We start from the raw sequence: 20,612 nt of genomic DNA on the forward strand, positions 1-20,612 counted from the left end.
TTTTACCACAGTTTTTTACCACTACCTCTGCCCCCCCCACCCCAGACACACACCATCACATTGACTCCAGACGACATAGGCTGCAGCATCTAGTTTAGGGTTGTGTCTTTGACGATTATATCAAACAATAATAGTTACATATCCTTTTTGGAATAATTATTGCAATTATTGTTTTTATGAGCAACTCGGGAGGCTACTATATTGTCTATGTAGACCCATTTCCTTAAAGCAACCTTTCACTCAGGCAAATAAGATAATAATTTACTAGAAGAAACGTGCTTAGTTACTTTTATTTTTTCCTTTGTATAGTAAAAATTGTAATTTGTATCTTTTCTGTTTCGTATATATTGTAGATTCTTGTTAGAAATAAACTAATTAATTCATTCAAACTGTGCGTTAGCGTGAGCTGCCTTCAAGAAGTTTGGAAAAGGTGCAAGAGCCTAGCAGAGAAGTTGGTCAGTGAGAGGGTTAGGAGTGCACAGGACCTATGGAGAACTGTCAGACAAACTGATAGGCAGCGGTAATGGCAGCAAGGCATTAAATAATCCATACAAAAAAAAAAACAAATACTTACACAAAGTTAAAAAACAAAATTTTATTTTATATAAATTAAAAAAATTTATTTAAAATTAAATTAAAATTAATTTATAATTATTTTAAAATTTAAGATTAAAACGGGAGATTGTTCTGAAACTTAACTAACAATAGTAATAGGTATTATGCAGGCTTATAAATAAGAATTATAAATATGCATTTAAGAACTTGCTCAAGATTTGTCCAGAGACTTGCAACTGGTAGAGCTGCTCTGTATTACTATACAAGTTTATTGATGAGAAAAATAGTTCAATCTTCTTTAATTTTTGATGTTGAGGATATAAATTTCCTAAGTACAAATAAAAGGACAGTCTTGACTATCCACAGAACAACCAGCAATATCAAGAAGACAGTGCCTATGACATCAAGCATGAGCAACTGAATCCAGGACATGTCTGCAGCAGCTGAGCGTAGATGTGGTGCTCCTTGGTGTCTGATGGCGTACTCACTCCAGAACACTGCCTGCTGTTTGGAGGTCAGAGGCATGTCTGTCATCAAGTCACTCATCCGTTCCATGTTCTTCTTGTACCTGAAACATTCATACAGTGATTTAAATGTGGTGTGGTTTGTTAACACCAGAGAATGTTGAATTTCACAGTCTAATTTGACCCATCACTTATAAATACAATATTTTATGAAATGAGGTAGTGTTGGTGTAAACTCAAACAGGCATTAAACAAAGATTTTCAAACACTTGGTAACGTAGTAGATTCGTATATAAAACAAATAAGGCTTTTGAATGATAACTGGCTTCTGATTTATATAAGCACTTCCTTCCAAAATTAAAGGTGAATTTGCAGCTGTAACTTGGTCTTTTCTAATTTGCCGACTGGGCCTAAAATTTATCAAGGTGGAGCAAACCACTGGTGTTTACGTCTGGGGAATAAATGCATATTCTCCAATGATGAAAGATAAATTTTACTGCTGTAACTTATTTTTTCAACTTTATTTTAATCTGGATAAAGCAATTTTGCTACACCTCATTATTTATACAAGGCCTACTGCCTCACCAGCAACAAGATTCAGGTAGATTTCCATTGCAGTTCATAAGTCAAGTAGATTGGAACTTATATGACTGAACCACCTTGTTCCTTCAAAACTAAAAAGTGCATTAAACTAGTTAGTTCTAAAAAACTGTCTAAGCTCCCAGCTTATGATAGCTCAAGCTATGCTCACGAGTAGGCTTTCAGTTTTTGAAGCTTCCAGACTCTGAAAGCTCTTAGCCTCTAGGAGCTCCTGACCACTGTCAACTACCAACCTGTAGGAGTATTCGAACTATGGGAGTTCCCGGCCTCTGAGGCAGCTATCAGCTTCTTGGAGGGCTCAGCCTTCAGGTCCTACCATGCTCTGGCAGTTATTGGCCTATGGCAGCCCTCAGCCCCTGGTAGGTTCTGGGCTCAAGCCTAACAGTTCCTGGCCTTTGGGAGCTCTCAACGTCTAGGATAGTTGTTTAAAAAATTGTTTTAACCAAAGACTCTGTTCCTTTGTCTTAAAATAGACAGGAACCTGAGTGAACATCCAATTTCCAATTTGCATTCCAATTTTGGTTTAAATCCATCAAATCATAAGATATCTATAATATAAGTCATGTAAAAAGGTTTTACCACTTGCCTCCATCGGTCCAATTGCCCCCAACAATGAATTTGACCTTGCCATTCACTTATAGAGCATCCCTATCTAGTTTTAAGATGTGTTAAGAATTGCGGCTGTTGTCATGATGATATATAGATACATAATTGAGAATGTTTTAATTTACACACTGCATTAGGTAGATTGGAAATAGTACAATACTTGTCCAATATCCGAAAGAATAAGGAGCTGGGTTGAATATTTCATGCTGTTCTACAATTGATTACTAACTAAAGTCCTATCTAGTTAACACTGGGTGCTCTAAGATTTTGGGCATACACAGATATCTTCCAGTAATGAAATAAAAAACTAATAACAGAAAAATTATGCTTGCACATGGCAGATAAATGGTGGAAACATACATATTAGGGACATTTGAGGAATGGTTGTACTTGAAAGGATTTTTAAAGTAATTTTTGAAAGGATGTTGAGGATCAGAGGATATTCACAGTAACATCTAATTTTTGGAGTTATATGTGTCAAAATAATCAGTGTAGACAGGTCCTAGATTACTGCTTGGATGAAAGAAATATAACCAGTTATACATCAAGAGCACAACAAGGAATAAAATGTTTAAGATACTGATTAAAAAATTGAACACCTTCCAGTATTGAATGGTTATCAGAAAAAATTCCTCATTTCTGCAACACATATTTTTGGTGGACCAGAATTGTACACTCATAAAATCCTACAAAAGTTTCATTGAGCAAACACCTGAACGATGAAATCTTCAGCATTTTTGAAGTCAGGGGAGGGAACTCTATGTTGATAAGACTTATTGCAGTTGTACCAGACCTGGAAACTCTAAGCCTCCAGAAGAGTTGTCAATGAGAACTGTTGTCAGAACTTAAACAATATTTTTGCCACAGGTTTAGGAGTCTTCACACTCTGAACCCATATGCCAATTGGTGTATCTATCTAATTTATTAGACACGTATGTTAGGGGATATTTAAATAAATCCCCATTGTACCCATTAGAAGAAGGATTTGGAAAATCTTGGTAATTAATGGGTAAGATATTTTGAATAAATACATTCTTGAGCTGAAAATAAACACTTACATAGGATTAGACAACATTTCCTTTACACTGTTTAAGAACAGTTCAGATGTGATCTTCTGAGGATCCAAGTAAATTGAAAGGTTCCGTCTAGCCAGTAATTCAGCATTGTCCATCTGATCACAAAACACTGGGAGGCCCATGATGGGGACTCTGCGATAGATCGCTTCTTGAGTACTGAGAAGCCCACAGTGAGTGATGAAAAGGCGTAATTTGGGGTGCGCTGAAAAAGCAAAAACATTTTATTTCAGGTTTATTATATGAAAATATTGTCTAATCTTGTTCCACCTTACGTTGTTTTAATACTTATCGAAAGGTATAAATTGAAAATTATCTATAGCAACAAAAGTACCAAAGCTAATAGTATCTTGGTATCAAACTAAAATTTGGACATAGGCAGGCAAATAATATACCAAGCAGAAGCATAGGTAAGCAACATTGCAACAAGTAATGGTAAATATTATTGGTAATTGTTTTGCTCCGTTAAAGAGGTAAGAAAGTATAACATGGTAGATAACATGGACAGTTGATATTAAAAATTATTTTTAATCATGTGTTCATTTTTATTGACCACCATCTAATATTTTTCTATTTTCTATTCTAATATTTATTCTTATTCAGTACTTAACTAATATGTAATTTAGTACTCACCCATAATATCATTTTGAGGTAACCACTTGCTTAGTTTCACATTTGGTGGGATATTGGATATGTCCCTGTCCCATTTCCATATTACTCGCTGTGGTAGTTGTCGTATTGCTAATAATACTTTGTCCTCAAACCCTTCTCCTAACCAGTTAGAAGCTACATTGGAACCAAAGCTTAGCAAGATCACACCGTGTTCTGCTCCATCCATAAAGTCCTTCAGGTCCTAGGGAAAGAAAAATTTAAGTATAGTTTCCAAACATTGTTCTTTTGTCAATACAAAAGTAAAGTATATGAAATTCTAATTCAAGGAGCATTGTAGTGATGCACTAAAATGTACGAGTATTTAATAACGTATTACTGCAAAAAGGAAACAATTTTATTAAACAACTATTTGTTGGGAAAACATTACATTAATTCACAAACTGATTCTTTTTATATATTAGGCCTATATTAGTGGTTCACAAACACTGTATTTCAAGTCCCTATTTTATGTAATTTATCTGTAATCCATGGCATCCTTATATACATGGATGAAAAACATTAACATTATATTCTGGTAAAAGAATCTCTAATTCTTAGCATTATTTAGAGTTTGCAAATATTTCAACATGGATCTACACAAACCAAAATTTATACTCAAAATATAGAAAATTTATTATTCTGTAAAAAGGAAAGGAATATAACAACTGTTTCACCAAAATGTATGTTTTTAGCACTATAAAGTAAGAGGTAAAGACATGCCAAAATGTGATCCTTTTATTTGCTTTCATTTGATATCTACTCGTATTCCAATCCCCAGCATATAACAATTTATAATTACCCAACCAAAAGGTGTTGGAAGTTAGAATAATTGCAAAATCAACATAAGACATTTTTTCCTGCCAGATTGCTGGGACTATTATGTTACTGTATCCAATATATGTTAATGTATTGTTTTGCTAAAAATCAGTCACCTGTGGTAGTGGCTTGGGTTTTGAGATATGGAGACCAGCGATTTCGACAACGCCGGGTAATACAGGTCTTGGGCTATTCATAGCAAAGTGGTGGTTGACAATGATGATATTGGCCTGTTTAACGATATCTCTCACATGAGGCAAGTTGGGCCCAAACACCTCCCTCATCAGCTGATCTTGGAATGGCTCTGTGACAAATTTGGTGTACCACTCCAGGAAGATGTAGTAGAATAAGTTCTCACACCTCTGGTAGAATGTCATGTGATGGTCTGCACTAGTTATCATACTCGGGACATAAGCAGGATTGAAGATGTTACCGGCACGAAACGGCAACCATTGTGGTGTGCCGAATGTTGAGGCTAGAATTAATGGAGGATTTCCAAACAGAGGAACCATACCAAGGAGTGCATGGACACTTGTGTGATCATGAATAATCAAATCAAATGGCTTTTTCTTGTTTTCATTCTGTTTTATCAATTCCTTCAATGCCTTTGAGTGCATTATTGCTTTAGATGATGCCTCATCCCAGTTTTTGAAAGCAACGTTTATCATTCCAATTTTCCTATTGGACAACCAGTCTGAAATAATGCCATCAGTGAAAGTTTCCTCATAAGCCCGATCCACTAAGAATGTGGTCATGTTTGGAACTTTAATTTTGGGTTCGTCCAATGCTAGTACAGTGGTCTGGAAAAAAAACAGTAATTAGTAAAGTTTTTTGGACAGCAAAATTAAGAACGGAATAGCGGTCAAGGTTCAAGAAATAGAGATAAAAATACAAAATTATCATGTAAAATTGTCAGGTCTTTTAGATTAAATACACAACTGGATACATTGCTCCTGGACACTCACTGGAATATTGAATATCTCATAAATAAGTGGTAACATTATTTCTATATTTTCAGATTAATTCACCTGGTCAGATTATATAATATTGCAAGCCTGATATCTCTCATTATAATTACATGAGATTTTGATCTTACTCTTAGCCTACAGTAGATAGAATTGTACTTTATTGTTATACAAACATATATCTTACAGGTGTTATGACCAACCTGATGCCCTCTCTCAGCTAGAGCGGACATGTACTGGAAGCACCAGAGAGAGTGGCTGTGAGAGGCAGTAGAACACAGAGCAAGTATCCTGGCAGCTGTACTCACTTGCAGACATTGCACAATCACAAACAGTAGCACCAATAGCTTCATGACATCTGGAAGGACACTTTATTATTGGCAAATAAATTAAATTATGTGTTACTTTTGGTTTCATATGCACTTCTCAGTATAACAGGAGCATCATAAACGTTGTTTTAATACCATAACTAACGTTTGAGATACCATGAGTAATTCTTGTACTCCGAAGGAAGAATCTTTATCTCCAAATAATTGAAATCCAACTAAATGCTATTGAGGAGACTGAAGTTCGAAATTAAAACATGATAATGAGCAGCTACGGTTTTATTAGCAGAGTCATCAGAATGACAAAACTTCCTAAAGTATCCCTGAGCCAGGGGTTGTCATTGTGAGAAGTTGCAATCTCCACACTATATCGTTTCTTACTGCACCAAACCTGGCTCTAATGGAAATGCTGAAGGATTTATCATCTGCAAAGAGACACAAGTTGCCTAGATTTATAGCTGCAGATTTGTTGTTTACAAATAAAAGAAAAATATTAGGGCCAAGATCAAAACCTTGTGGTATACCAGTTAAAGTAGGCAGTGCACTAAACTAATTTGTAGAGAGAGAACCTGAACTGTTAATTAATTTATGGAACAGCCACCACTTGCTTTCGATTAAGAACAAAAGACAAAACCCAATCATAGGCTCTGCCTCTAATGCAAACTTTGTAGACTTTTACATTAAGCAAATTGTGAGCAACTGCATTGAAGGCCTTACTCTGGTCTAAAAACAATGCAAAGGTATATTTGTGGTCATTGAGTGAATCTTATGAAGGAAATTAAATATAGCATCTATAGTGAAAGTGTTCTTTCTTAACCTAAACCAAAATTGCTCGTGATAGACTACCCTATTCAACTCAAAATAAGACTCAAGATGAACAAGGAAGAGTTTCTTCAAGGTCTTTGGAAAAATAGAATGAATAGATATTGAATAGGATCCTGTTTTACAACCTACTGGTGTAATCATATTCTGGAATGAAACTCTTCAACAAGCTACCAGATCATCTGAAAAACAACCCAGGATCTATAAAGAGAAACCTATGGTGTTGGCTGCAAGACCACGCATACTACACACTCGATGAGTTATTCTCATGGAATGATGAATCTTAATTAATCCTCTCATTTAATAATAGAATTCACTTGTAAAAACTGTTTGACTCTGTAACATTTCTTGATTATATTGTTAATAAAGCATATTGTCTGTTGTACGAGATTGTACTTTCCTCTTTGTAAATGATAAGTTGTAATAGTGAGAAACTTTATTCAAAAAAGAAAAAAACCTAAGTGAAACATCATTAGTGTGAAGGATATCATCCTAATTCTATTTTGTATAAATATGTGAGTGTTATCTTCGGAGAAAGATCTACTTTGTGGAAATACAATGTTTTTTTATGGAGAGTCAAGTTTAATATTAGCAATTTGAGCATGATGATCGTAAAAGCCTATTACAAGAATCGTAGCATCAAATTTTTTAGGAATTATGTTTGTGTATATGTTACCAATAGTTGATCTTGATCCACCATATTCCCTTGTGAAAGTTTTAATTGTTTTTATAAGGGAGATATTAAGTTAGTAAACTACCTGGAAATGGCACTAATGTCCAAGTTGTCAATATTAAAATCACCAGGAAAAATAATAGGGCTGTTGCATCTTGTAACTAAATCAAGACATTCTGAGATGAAATAAATGGATTTACATAAGATTAGATATGCATTGGTGGCCTATAAACAAGTACGATTACATAATTGAAATTATTTGCAGGTGATTTGATTGAAGTAAGCCCACAATTTCCCTACAAACAAAAAGAACTTGCATCAAAAGTCTGAACCTTCAAGATATCCTGATAAAGCTTCAGAGTATGGGGATTGATGGTTTATCATGAAAATGGTTTATTTCATATCTGTGCAGTAGATAACAGTTTTTGGAACTAACTCATATTCAGGAAAGGTGGATCACTTCAGTAAGGTCGCCAGTACACCATTGTGCTGTAGGAGTTCCACAAGGATCAATACTTGGCCCTCTTCTTTTCCTATGTTATATTAAAGTAGTCCCAAACTGTTTGCCTGCCATTCCTTAAAATAACCTATGTTTGTATGCAGATTATGCAAATAAAAAGTATCAGACAATTCCCAAGAATAAATTAAATTATTAGCAATAGTCAAACTATCCAATACCGTACTCAACAATTTTTAAATTTATACAATCTGAAATTAAATGTTTCAAAAACAAATTATAATAAAAATAATATAAACAAATAAATTATATAATTTTCAAGTAGGCAATCATGATCCACTATACACCCTAATGTACGTATTTATAGACACTGAATTGCTTGAGGAAGTAAGTGAAACAAACACTTTTTTTAGTAAAAATCAGTTTGAGTTCACAAAGGGAAAATCCATGGAAGATACCTTTCAGTTTATATAATAACATAAATTTTTGCTAAAAGACATCTGCATTATTTATTGATTATAAAAAGGCATATGACCTAGTGAACCAAACTATTTTACTTTCTAAATTAGATCATGCAGGAATAAGAAGAGTGGCACACAGCTGGTTTAATACATACTTTTCAAACAGAGAACAAATTGTAAAATTTAAAGACTGTTATAGTAATCCAGAAACAGTTAAGAAAGGTATGCCACATGGCTCTGTGCTCTCGACCACATTGTTCTTGATTTACATTAATGATTTGCTAAAAAACCCATTTAAAGGGCAAATTTATGCTTTTGCTGATGAGTTGGTTCTAGTATATGTTCATGAAAGCGAAGAGGAGATATGGCAATGCATAATACAAGACTTAAACATTTTGAAGTTGTGGGGTGTTCAAAATAAAATGATTGTAAATGTATCTAAAATTAAAGTAGTTCATTTTAATAAGCACGTCATATTTGAATGTCCGGCATTACAGAGCAAACGCTCAAGATCCCTAGGTGTTCTTATGCATAAGGAAGAGGGGTTGGAACAGGAAAGCATTGTTCAGAAGATCTCATGGTTTTGTAAAGGCCTGGGATTTGATACAGCTTAAACCTGGGTTAAGAGATTTTAAGTTTATTAATGATATAACTTTTCATGATTTTGATTGTAATCAAACAAACATATGTAAATACAAGAAAATTTAGATAGTTAAGTATTTTAAATGCCTAGAAGTATTTTTAGATAATAAATTGTCATGGAAAAAACATATTGAATATACACTAAATTCTTTAAAGCTTCAAAATAGGAAGATTTATTATTATTATATAAGGAACAAAAGCAACGCAGATCTATGGACATTAAATTTGCTCTTATACATTCTAGGTTGCAATACTGCTGAGGAGGAGCTTTTAAAAATTCAGTAGGAAAACTTAGAGCAACCCAAAACCATTTTTTGCATATAATTTTATATAAGAACAAGAGAGAATCATCTTTCCCTCTTTATCAAAAGTTGAATATTTAACCACTCTAACATTTATTTATTTATAAAGTATTACAATTTGTTTTCAAAAGAAGCAGAAACAATGGAACAGAACATTTATATAAGCATACATACATGATGCGGAAACGTAAAAAACAAAGCAGTTATAAGACCAAAAGTTTAAAAAAAATTTATTTTAAAACTGTTTGCTTTTTTGAGACCCAAGTGTTTTAGTATGTTACCAATTTTATTGATATAAAAAAGTGTAAATCTAATAAAACATTTAAATCTCACATGAAAAAATGGCTGATGAACTCTGAGTAAACTAGACAATAAACAGATATAATTGAACAAAGTATATCTGAATGTATGTATGTGAGTGCTTAAAAATTTGTACATAGAGTATAAGGAAATTTAAATTTCATAGGTATTGTAACCCAATAAAATAAATAAACTACAAAAGTAGCAGTATTTGATAAGAAGTGTGTATAATTTGTCTAGTAATTATGTTTTGTTTACTTAATGCTATGTTAATAGGTAAGTTTTAAGATTGTCCACAGTAGTTTGTAGTCAAATCAAGTGATAACACTACAGAGGGCGAACACCAATTCTCAGTGTCATAAAATTAGTGACTGATAATTATGTATTTTGTTGGACTGCTGACCATCAAATCTGTGTAGGATAGTCGAGTATATTGCTACCACTTTATATGATGCATGAAGTGTATTTTTTTAGAAGGAATAAAGATATTTTCATTTCATTTCAATTAAGTTTTATACATGTTACTTTCTATTAATAAGTTCCTTTCCTTTAAAAATTAAAATTACAGTTTTCATTGAAGAAATTGTATTATGTCACTAAAGTAAGTAAACTGTTCAATTATATATTACTTTGAATAGTTAATTAGGAATAAAAATCAATAGTTCTGTATAATCTAATACTTATCTCCTTTTTTACATTTAATGTAATATAATTAACATTAGAACACAAAACCTAAACACATTCATACAAAAACATGACCTCCCAAGATGTTTACTATTAAACAAATAACTTATACATGCAAATTACCCTAAAATAATTCAAAAACAGTTATGCACTAACAACAAAGCAAAATAAAATATAAAACAGGATTTTTCCGGACATTCGCCGTTCTTCAGTGATACAATATAATCAATAACACCACGTTTCAAGATCTACAATCTGATATCCTGTCTGGAAAAATCTTGTTTGCTTCACAATCCTTCCCTCGTCAAAAACAAACAAAAATATATAAAAGTCATATCAAAAATTCTTTACAAAAGTGAACAAGTTGTGTTCTATTTTCATTAAAATTGTTATACGCTTTACAATGAGTTATCCCATAGCCCTTAGTTGTCACAGGAATTTTGAAATGACTGCCTCCTTGGATGCTCCGCTGTTGGAGGCCATAGGCTTCTTTTTGATGACATCCAGGTCAGATAAGGAACATCTCATGAAGGGACATGCTCCATCATCGAACTTGATCTTGCCTATCTAGAATTCAAGTCTTAACTCTATTTGTTCTCAAAATATTCTGTGGACAGACAGACAGTAGTGAAATTTTTCGCTAATGTCCAGCCAATAACAGACTGTCTCATACAAACATGTAAAACTCAAGTCAAATGACAGAAATATTGACAATGGCATTACAATTCTAATATGATTGAACATTTATGACAATTTAGGTTATTGGTTTTGTAATAAAAACATGCAATGTTTACTTGGTTTTGAACAATGTTTAAAAGTAGAGTTCAGTCAACAATAATTAATTGTGACTATATTTAATAATAAAATAAAAAAAACATTTAAACAAACATTTTAATAATAAAATGTTGTGGGGTAATAAACAATTGTTTTTATTTAGTGGTGCCACATTATTTATATTATTAAATCATAATACATATTGGATATTAAAGTTTAAAAAAAAACCAATAAATTTAAATTTTGTTTTATTTACATGCTAGTGCAAGTTTGGTGCATATCCTTAAACACGCCTGTGAGTCTGTAGAATATATATGACAAAAATTTAAATTGAGATATTTAAATAATTACGTTTTCACATTGACTAGTTTTTTTCTATATTTCTAAGGGGATAAGATTAAATTCTATTAATATTACTGACCAGCGCTAGATCTGTGACGGTACGCCGCGCCGTACCGGAATCCCTGATACGAGCGTCTCAGGACTCAGTGGGCTTGTAGCCTATGAGTTGGGGAGGGGGAGCATAGCCGAGAAGTTCCGACTACCACCAACAAATCCCGAACATCTGCGAGTCGGAATTGGAAGGAACGGTTCTCATTTACTTGAAATCCTTATCAAGCAAGAGTAACATTTAATCTGTTCAGTGATGCATGCTGATGAATTATTTAGGCTTAATTATCTATTACGAATGAATGAGAACAGTAGTATAGTTATAATCTAAGGAGTTACAAATCAATTTGGCCTTACAATTAACTTTACTGTAAGCTAAAATAAAATAATATTGTTGTAATGTTACTGTACTGTAACAACAATATTATACATACCGTAATACGTAATATCTTTTATGAACAACTATTTTTAATTTAGTATTTATGCTATGTACAACTTTTTATTTACACAACTATATTTGTATGCACCTCCGAACACATCTGAAAAAAATATTTATTTTTGAAAGTATACTGCGATAAGATGTACTAAATTAATTATATTTATAACTAGCTGTTAGCCGCTGTTTCGCACGCAATTTAAAGAAATCGAAGTCTTAGTTTACTAAATATAAAGCACTTGTGATGTAATATCGTGGTACTCTATGATATTTTTCAAACATAAGTAGGTATATATCGATATATAAATTATTATTTCAGTGTTGATGGTTAAGACGATCAGAGGAATGTTACCCCGCCTGACTCTTATTTCAGATTTTGCGCGTAAAGGAACACTTCTGGTTCGAATGAACATTTCGAACGCCACTGCTGAGTTTGCTTTGCTACCTCGACCAAGAAAATAGTTATATAGGTCTTAGAAACCTAGTTCGGTAAAAAAAACACCGTTTACTTCTAGCCCTTGTAATCTACCTACTTCTGGCCTAAGATATTTCCAGTGCCATATTTGAGTTTGCCATTTTGTCCAAGTAAATAAAATATATGTGTTACCTAAACACGTAGAACTGAGAAGCGCACTTTAATAAAAAAGTGTCCACTTCATGCTGTTTAAATTCACTTCCAATTCTAATGTATTTATATAATGTCAAATTTGAGTTTGCTTATTATCGTGACTGTAAGGAAATATATACATAATAACAGTTACACGCGGTTTTATAGACAATTTCATAGGCTTTGCATGTGTATTAGCACTTATGGTCCGAGTGAATTATATTTCACACATGGGAGTAACCCGGGGGGATCTGGGGTTTGTAACCTCCATTGATTAAAATATTCTAGGTATATTTTAGCGTTAAACTGAAAGTATACTTATGGTCGAACAATTGATCTAAGTCCAGTGTTTTTCTAATTTCTTTTGATATTTTAATTATAACAGCTGGCTTTTATGGAACACATGACTCAAGCTTTGTAATTTTTTGAGTACGTGTGCGATCCGTGGGGTTGACAAAATATAATACAGCCCTCACCTCCCACGCCACGGAGAGACAGTGAGCAATGGCCATAATCGCCTACCGGTCATCTCACTGAACGACTAATTTGCGATAGTCTCGACATTGTTCTCATTGCTTTCGTTGCTGGCGCTAGTCGTGTATTAGTAACGTGTGCCATTAATGAATACAGTGATAATGGTAGTACCAACAAAAATAAAATAATAATACAAACCCTCTAAATTACTGATTTTACCATTTATAAATATCATAATTCTTTAAATTAATAAAATTTTACTCGCTGTTACAGTTACGTTTCTCCAGCATTGTTTCGACTAAAATATGTAAGACAAATACAAAATCAAAACAAAAAGTTTTGATAAAGTTATGTTAAACCTTGTTATATCTTGTCGGTTGTCATATATGGTGAACGGGATTGGCTCAAAATGAAAGAACGCCTTATTAATATACAAACAACAGTTAAAACACGTATATTAAAAAATATCTAAAAAATATTCTATGAGGGTAAAGAGTTATTTAAAGTTGCATATATATATATATATATATATATATATATATATATATATATATATATATATATATACATACAAGGTGTCCAAAAATCCCTGCGACGATTAGATATTTTGAACAGATTTAAGGTAGAGCTACAGAACTTGGTACAATGTTGATGGATACAAAATATAATGTAAAACATATCCAATGACTTCCTCAGAGGAACGGTCTACAAGGAGTCAGAATAAAATCTTAAATTTAAGCATAGGTTGGTGTGCACACCAAATTAAAGCTCTGTATTAGTAGAATACAATGCCGCAAACCCGTGCTCAAACAAAGAACTGAGTTGGAAATGGCAACCTTTCAGAGATGGCTTGAATCTGGAATTATTGTAATCAAGTTCATGGTATTTTTATTACTTAATTCACAGGTAAAACTAGAACACGCGATGATTTCTGAATCCCATTACAATGGCATAATCTAGGGATGAAATAGCAATGATTCGAGGATTCGAAGATTACTACTTAGACTACAGAAAGCCTTTTCATAACAGATGCTCGAAGTATCCATCATCCGTTGACAGGTAATGAGCGAATCGTTGATATAGCCTCTATAGCAGGTTATAGTCCTGTGCGGTCACGTTCCAGACAGGAGCTTTCTTCTTAGATCCTGTTTCTAAATTCTTCCAAATTCTGAGGTTTTCTTTTATACACTCTATCTGATAACCCCAGAAAGCCAAAAGGGGGTAAGTCGGGGGAACGAGCCATTCAATCGCACCTTCCTCCCGGTCCATCTTTGGGGAAACATAACATTGGAGTAATGTCCCATACGATTGTCCTGTAATGCGGGGATTCTCCGACTTCAATAAATCAATACAAAACGGTCCCACAATTCACCCACATACGACACCGACCCAGACATTCAACTGTTGTGTGTTGGGTGTGACCTTCTATCATCCAGTGCGGTTTACTATCACTCCAGCACCGGCAGTTGTATTTGTTGACATTGCCATTTAACATGAAAGCAGCCTCGTCCGACAATAAAGTTCATCATAACTTCACAAAACTCAAAACGCTTGCCAAACTCGTCTCCGTTCAGATCTTGATGAAATGTAAATTTAAATGATTGAAGCCACTTTTATGCAAAATATTTTGCACAGAGATTTTATAAATCATGAATTCCTGCTCCATATGCGAGCGTTTAACGAAGATTCTGAGTGAATGACTGAAGAATTTCCACAATCGAATCCTCATGTTGCACTTGATGGACGACTACTTCAAGGAAGTTCAATAATAATTCTCTGAGTTACAAAACGTTTTAATATTCTCTCAACTGCTGATTTTGATATTGGGTGTCGGTTAGGACATGAATCATTGAATAGGTTTTGAACTTCACTGTAATACCGTGTTACGTCTCCCCAACCACGCAATATTAATAAGGTAACTCTCCCGTGATCACTAAGCGCCGTAACAAATACATGCAAAAACTGAAAACAAATTGAAGTGAACACTGTTATAGCCTGCCTTCACTAATGAGGAGAATGCTACTAATAAAAAAACGACCTAAACCAAGAATGTTTCCTGTTTGTTGGAAGACCCACTATCAGTCGTAAAAAACTTTATCTGTTAGGCTTATCTTGGTTCAGTCGCTCGTTTTCCTTGTTTGATTTATTTTCGCTATCTCTCAGTAATGGAACAACAGTTCCTTATTATTGTACAACAGTATTATGTTAACAGTTTTGGGTTGTTAATGTTAAAATCAAACAACTCAGTAAGTTTATTGTTCACAGTGCAAGTTGCAAATTCAAGCCACTGTGAATAGCTGCGATTTGTTGTTCGTTTGAGCTCGGGGTTGCGACATTGTACTCTAGTAATAAAGATCCTTATTGAATGTGCATAGCAACCTATGCTTACATTTAAGATGTTCTTCTGACTCTTTTTGTACCATCCTCCCCTTAGAATATAGTGGATCACTGGTTACATGTTAAATTATATTTTTATGTCAAGTAACTTTGTACCAAGTTTTGTAGCACTAACTTAAATATTTTCTAACATATTTAACCGTCCTGGGACTTTTTTGACACCATGTATATGTCCCCGCAACCTAACTTTACATATCTAGTTTGAAATATAAAAAAAGGAAAATAGGAAAAATAGTTAAGAGTTGCCAAGTATGCAATATATATTTACTAGTTTTAGTATTCATTTAGTAAGTAACTTTATATTGCGTTATTTTAATATAAAATATTATTGATTTTTCAGGTGTTTAGTTTATAAAACTAGTAGCAAGTAGATCAAACCGGAAAAATTTATATTTAATTTTTATATTTAAATATATATTATTAATTTTTGAAATTATGGAAAAATTACATTTCAATGATGTACTCGTTTTTAAGCTTATTTATATTAATCACAGGTTGTTTGAATGGTAGCTAAATTGTCCTATCTCAAATGTCTAATGGTAGCCCAGTTGGCCTACATTAAAATTTAATATGTCAGTGACTTTGGTAAGGACAATGCTACAGCAACCTTAATTTAATGTACAATTAAAAATTAAGATTGCCATGATAATCTTATCCACTATCTATTTCTATCTATTTATTATTTAAAGATAGTGTGAAACATCTAAAAGTATTGTTTTATTTAAGTCTATATTTCAATATCACACACTCTATACACCCTTGGTATTCCACAGTACTAGAACTTTATTTCCCATACAAATTAATAACTGTTACTAACCATAATTTTATCAATATGCATGCTGTATTATTTCAACTCTGAATTACTAGCAACATTTTAAGTTTTAAAGAATGTAGTGAGATGTATTCCAATTATCTTAGCACTTTAAAACATTTACGTCTGTATTATAATTTTGAATGTAATATATCTGATAATTTAGGTGGTATGTTAAATAGTAAGAGAGGAAAATAATAGCGTAATAAAGTATTAATAATGTGTACCTGCAGTATCAAGACACTCCAGTTCTGAAAAATAAGTATGAACCTTCAGCTACAACCTCTCTTTTCTAAATCTCGCTCTCTCTCTCTCTTTAACCTCTCACACTGTCCTACTTAGCCAATGACCCCTAGTGAAGAATGCCTATCTTTCTAATTGCAAAGACCATTACAACATATAATCGGAAAAAAACTGCTAAATGAAGATCAAAAGTCATTGACAGATAAAATTTTACTCGTGTAGTAGTCTACTAACTTTTATTTACTTATTTATTTCAATGGCACACCATTAATTACAATATAGTATATACAAGATAAAGTATATATAAATAAAGCATATTGTCTATTGTCTATTGTAGCCTATAGACTGCTAAAAAGATAAATATTAAAACCAGTAACAAGATAAATTTATAAACAAACAATATAAACATAAATAGCAGAACAATGGGTAACAAATAATTATATTAGAATCTTCGTAAAAACTTAATTGATTTTATTAAAATAAAAAAAACAAAACAAAAATAAAATGGTGACAGAAGTTAATACTGATGTATTTAATATAAAAATGTGTTATATATTGTACAGGTCAAGCACTGACTCTGTTCTAGAAAAGAGAGGACATATGGATTGAATCTCACGTCACTAACACTCCATGAACTTGTTTCTTGAATGAGGCAAGATAGACACCGAAGAAGTTAACCTCAGAAAACACCAATATTTTTTATTTTCTCTACTCCTAGTATCTAGTATGAAAGTAGTCTGAATTGAATTTTAAGTAAGAAACTGTGCAATAATAGATCTAGCTAAGCACCAGAAAGAATTGTACAATTGTTGTATCCCATAGACTTCTGTTGAACATTTGGGAGTGTCAGTTGTTTCCTGTTCACATACAGAAGGGTTGAATATATGGGTAGAATTTGTTTAAAAGACATTAAATTGAATGCTATATTTATTGTATGTTTGTATAAAACAAATATAGAAAATATTAAACAGGTGTTATGTAAGAGTATTACCAGTCACTGTAAGAAGACTTATTTAAGATCATTTGAGAAACTACTAGACTTTTATTCCTCTATAGCATTAATTTTATTTTGTACCCATAATCATCAAAAATGACATGTAATGAAGGTACTTTATATACCTAAAGTTTTGTGCATACTTTTCTATAGCTAAGTTACAAACAGTTTAAATTATTGAAGATTAATATTTTGATCCAAAAGAGTATGTACCTATGCATAGTTGAAAGTGTATTTGAAATTTATAAATTAAAAAAAATCCGCTCCATGTTCAAAAATGTTTTACAGTAAAATTATTAATCTTGTTCAAAATAAAAATATGTAATTATTGAACAAATTTTAAACTTTAACATGCTGAATATGAATTATTTAAAATAGGTATTGATGCTTTGAGAAGATGATATATTCCAAAGCCATTATAAAGATGGTAAATTAGAGTTGCCAGTAAATCCAGTTTTTTCTATACCCTCATGATGCCTGAAAGATTGGAATACAAAACAAGAGCAATTTAAAAAAACAAGGTTGGAAAAAAAATAAAACAACATTGTTTTTTGAGCCCAACCCCCAAACATTGACTTTGTACAAATGTTCACAGAAAGTGGTTACAGCCTAACACTTATGTTGAGTCAAGGGTGATTTCCATCATATAGCAAAAAAATTTTGAATATGTCAAAAAGTATGTTATGTATAGCCATTTTCTCCAGTTTCATTTTTACTTATCTTCTGTAACAAGTTCTTGTAACAAGATTACCATGCACCATGCTTTATGATCACCCTGTTTTAATTAAAACTATAAAGTCAATTAAGAGATATTAGAAAACATAGAAATCTGTAATTAATTTTTGCAATCATGTCCACTCCATCTGCCAACAGGACAAGTGGTAATGATCGCCTTGGAGTCGCTGACTGAGCTGACCAGTACAATTTGGTTGTACAAGTTGTATCTGGGGCACCTGTCAATCAATCAATCACATTTTGTATTTGCATCAATATTGAGTACAGTAATAGTGCCATGAAAAAGTCTGGTATTTAAAATTTCTAAAGTATAAAAAGACTTCTGTAGCAGCCAGGCCTTAAGTAATGTCTTGAAATTCTCGTTTTCTCTCTATTCGTCTGGGAGTTGATTGTACAGTTTTCTTCCCATGTATGTAGGTTTCTTTTCAAACAGGGCATGGCATAGTCATAGGCATTTCTAGTGTGATAGGTGTGATTGTCACCTAGGTGGTCAGGTTTATGAGCTATTGTGAAGCAGAAGGCTTCACAGATGATACAACTCTTAAAATCACGAGTTTTTTTAAAGGCTTGACGGTATGAGTCTAGGAGAGTCAGTTCTTATTACTTTTTTGTAGGACTAGAATACATTCCCTGTATCTTTCTGAATAGTTGCCCCATACTAATAAGACATACCTCAGATGGGATTCCAAAAGAGAAAAATATGATGTCCTGGCAGTATCATTGTTACAAGTGTTTTGATTCTAGAGTTGATCCTACTACAGATGTCATATATGTGAGAGTTCCAAGAGAGATTGATATCAATTGTAATGCCCAGGTATTTTGCTTCATTTAGACATTAAGAAAGAAGTTAATTCTTTAACTTTAAGATCAGATGTACATATGTATACTGTAATACAAGAAATCGTAACAATCTTGACGTACCTATTGTAGGCTAAGTAAGGTAGCCAGTAACTATAAAATTCAAGGCATCATTGAGATAAGAAAGATGGAACCTAGGTCAAAGTTTAAAGAAGGTTTGATGTATAGCTTTGTTAAACATCCTTTTTATTCTGTTAAAGAGTGCTTTGAAGCTGATTTAAATGCTATGTTTAAAGGCTCTTTATTAGAGAAGGGCATAAATACTACAGAATAGATCTATTTCTCCTAAGCCATGTCTATTACATGTAAATATGTCTAATGACAATAAATAATTCTATTCATTGTATTGAATTATTTTAAGTAATCCATAGCAGTCATTGGATCTGCGGCCTTTCCATATTAGCTGCTGTGTTTTAAAGATCTAAGCCGTTATGTTGGCAGTATTGTTTTTTGTTTATATTCAAGGCTATAAAGGAGTCCATTTTTAGGGATATTGAGTATTCTTTGCAATAAGAAAGACTGTGCCACTGCATATAACACAAGTTGGGCCCAGTCAAGAAGATAGTGGTAATTAATAGTAAAATTACTGTTCATGTTTACCCAGCAGAGCTGAAAAACTGACCTAAAATTCAATAGGTAATGTGAAAAAGTCGTTACTTGACAATAAACAAATAATGCATATTACAAAGGCACAAGTTAAAAAATTTAATTAATTAAATAAAAAAACGACCTATTTAAAAACTATATTATAGGTTGGTAGGTCATTGATCTGAAAGTTGAATCATTTAACAATTTTCATGGTAACATCAAAAGTTTGCTACATTTATTGTTGATGATTGCTGCTTTAAATGATCTAATAATGACCATTACAATTTGAAATAAAACAAAACATCAGCCATAGATTTATCTGAATCTATTAAAATAAATATATTTGACTTGATAGTGTTTGACCTATGGTTTTTAACTTGATAGATTATAGAGACCAAAAGTCTAAAATGTCTTTTTTTTATGATAAAAGTTTGTATGTTAAGAAAGAATATTGAGATTTTATAAACATATATTTTACATTTTGAACAAAAGGTATAAACTATTTTATCGACTTAAAAAACTTGGCGCATTTTAGTCTAACAGTTTCTTTAAATTTAATGGTTTACTTGCAATCAATATACTGATGAGTTGTACAGGATCCAATCTTATAAATTATTATTGAATATTATTTGAAGCTTAAACTTTAAAAGTAATAAAATTTCAGTGTTTTAAATTAAAGAGTACTACAATTTGAAATATCAGTATTATTCATTGTGTTATTCATGTATATTATATGTTCATGTATGTTAAACCTTGTAGTAAAATTGAAAATATATCAAGAAAATTGATTTTTCCTAAGACCAAGATGCGTGATATTCAGGTTTATTTCTTTATTCATCTATTCAGGGATAGGCTTCTCTGTAATTATTAGACATAGCCTTGACTACACCTCACTACTATCAAGGTCA

At 32.4% G+C, this 20,612-nt stretch overlaps 1 protein-coding gene across 2 annotated transcripts; it reads right to left on the bottom strand.

Moving 5' to 3' along the window:
- Positions 1-580: 580 nt before the first annotated feature.
- On the bottom strand, positions 581-16,628 carry LOC124354735 (UDP-glycosyltransferase UGT5-like). 2 transcript variants are annotated; one of them, XM_046805400.1, is made up of 6 exons: positions 16,514-16,628; positions 5,934-6,088; positions 4,882-5,565; positions 3,932-4,151; positions 3,284-3,503; positions 581-1,123 (listed from the first exon to the last, which is right to left on the bottom strand). In XM_046805400.1, exons 2-6 carry the CDS (start codon positions 6,081-6,083, stop codon positions 844-846), a joined length of 1,554 nt encoding a protein of 517 aa, XP_046661356.1. In that variant the 5' UTR covers positions 6,084-6,088; positions 16,514-16,628; the 3' UTR covers positions 581-843. The 2 variants fall into 2 exon arrangements, with proteins under 2 accessions (XP_046661356.1, XP_046661354.1); XM_046805398.1 differs by lacking the exon at positions 16,514-16,628 and adding an exon at positions 11,593-11,745.
- Between the last annotated feature and the right edge of the window lie 3,984 nt (positions 16,629-20,612).

This window comes from Homalodisca vitripennis, chromosome 2 (genome assembly GCF_021130785.1).
Source record: "Homalodisca vitripennis isolate AUS2020 chromosome 2, UT_GWSS_2.1, whole genome shotgun sequence".
NCBI lineage: Eukaryota > Metazoa > Arthropoda > Insecta > Hemiptera > Cicadellidae > Homalodisca > Homalodisca vitripennis.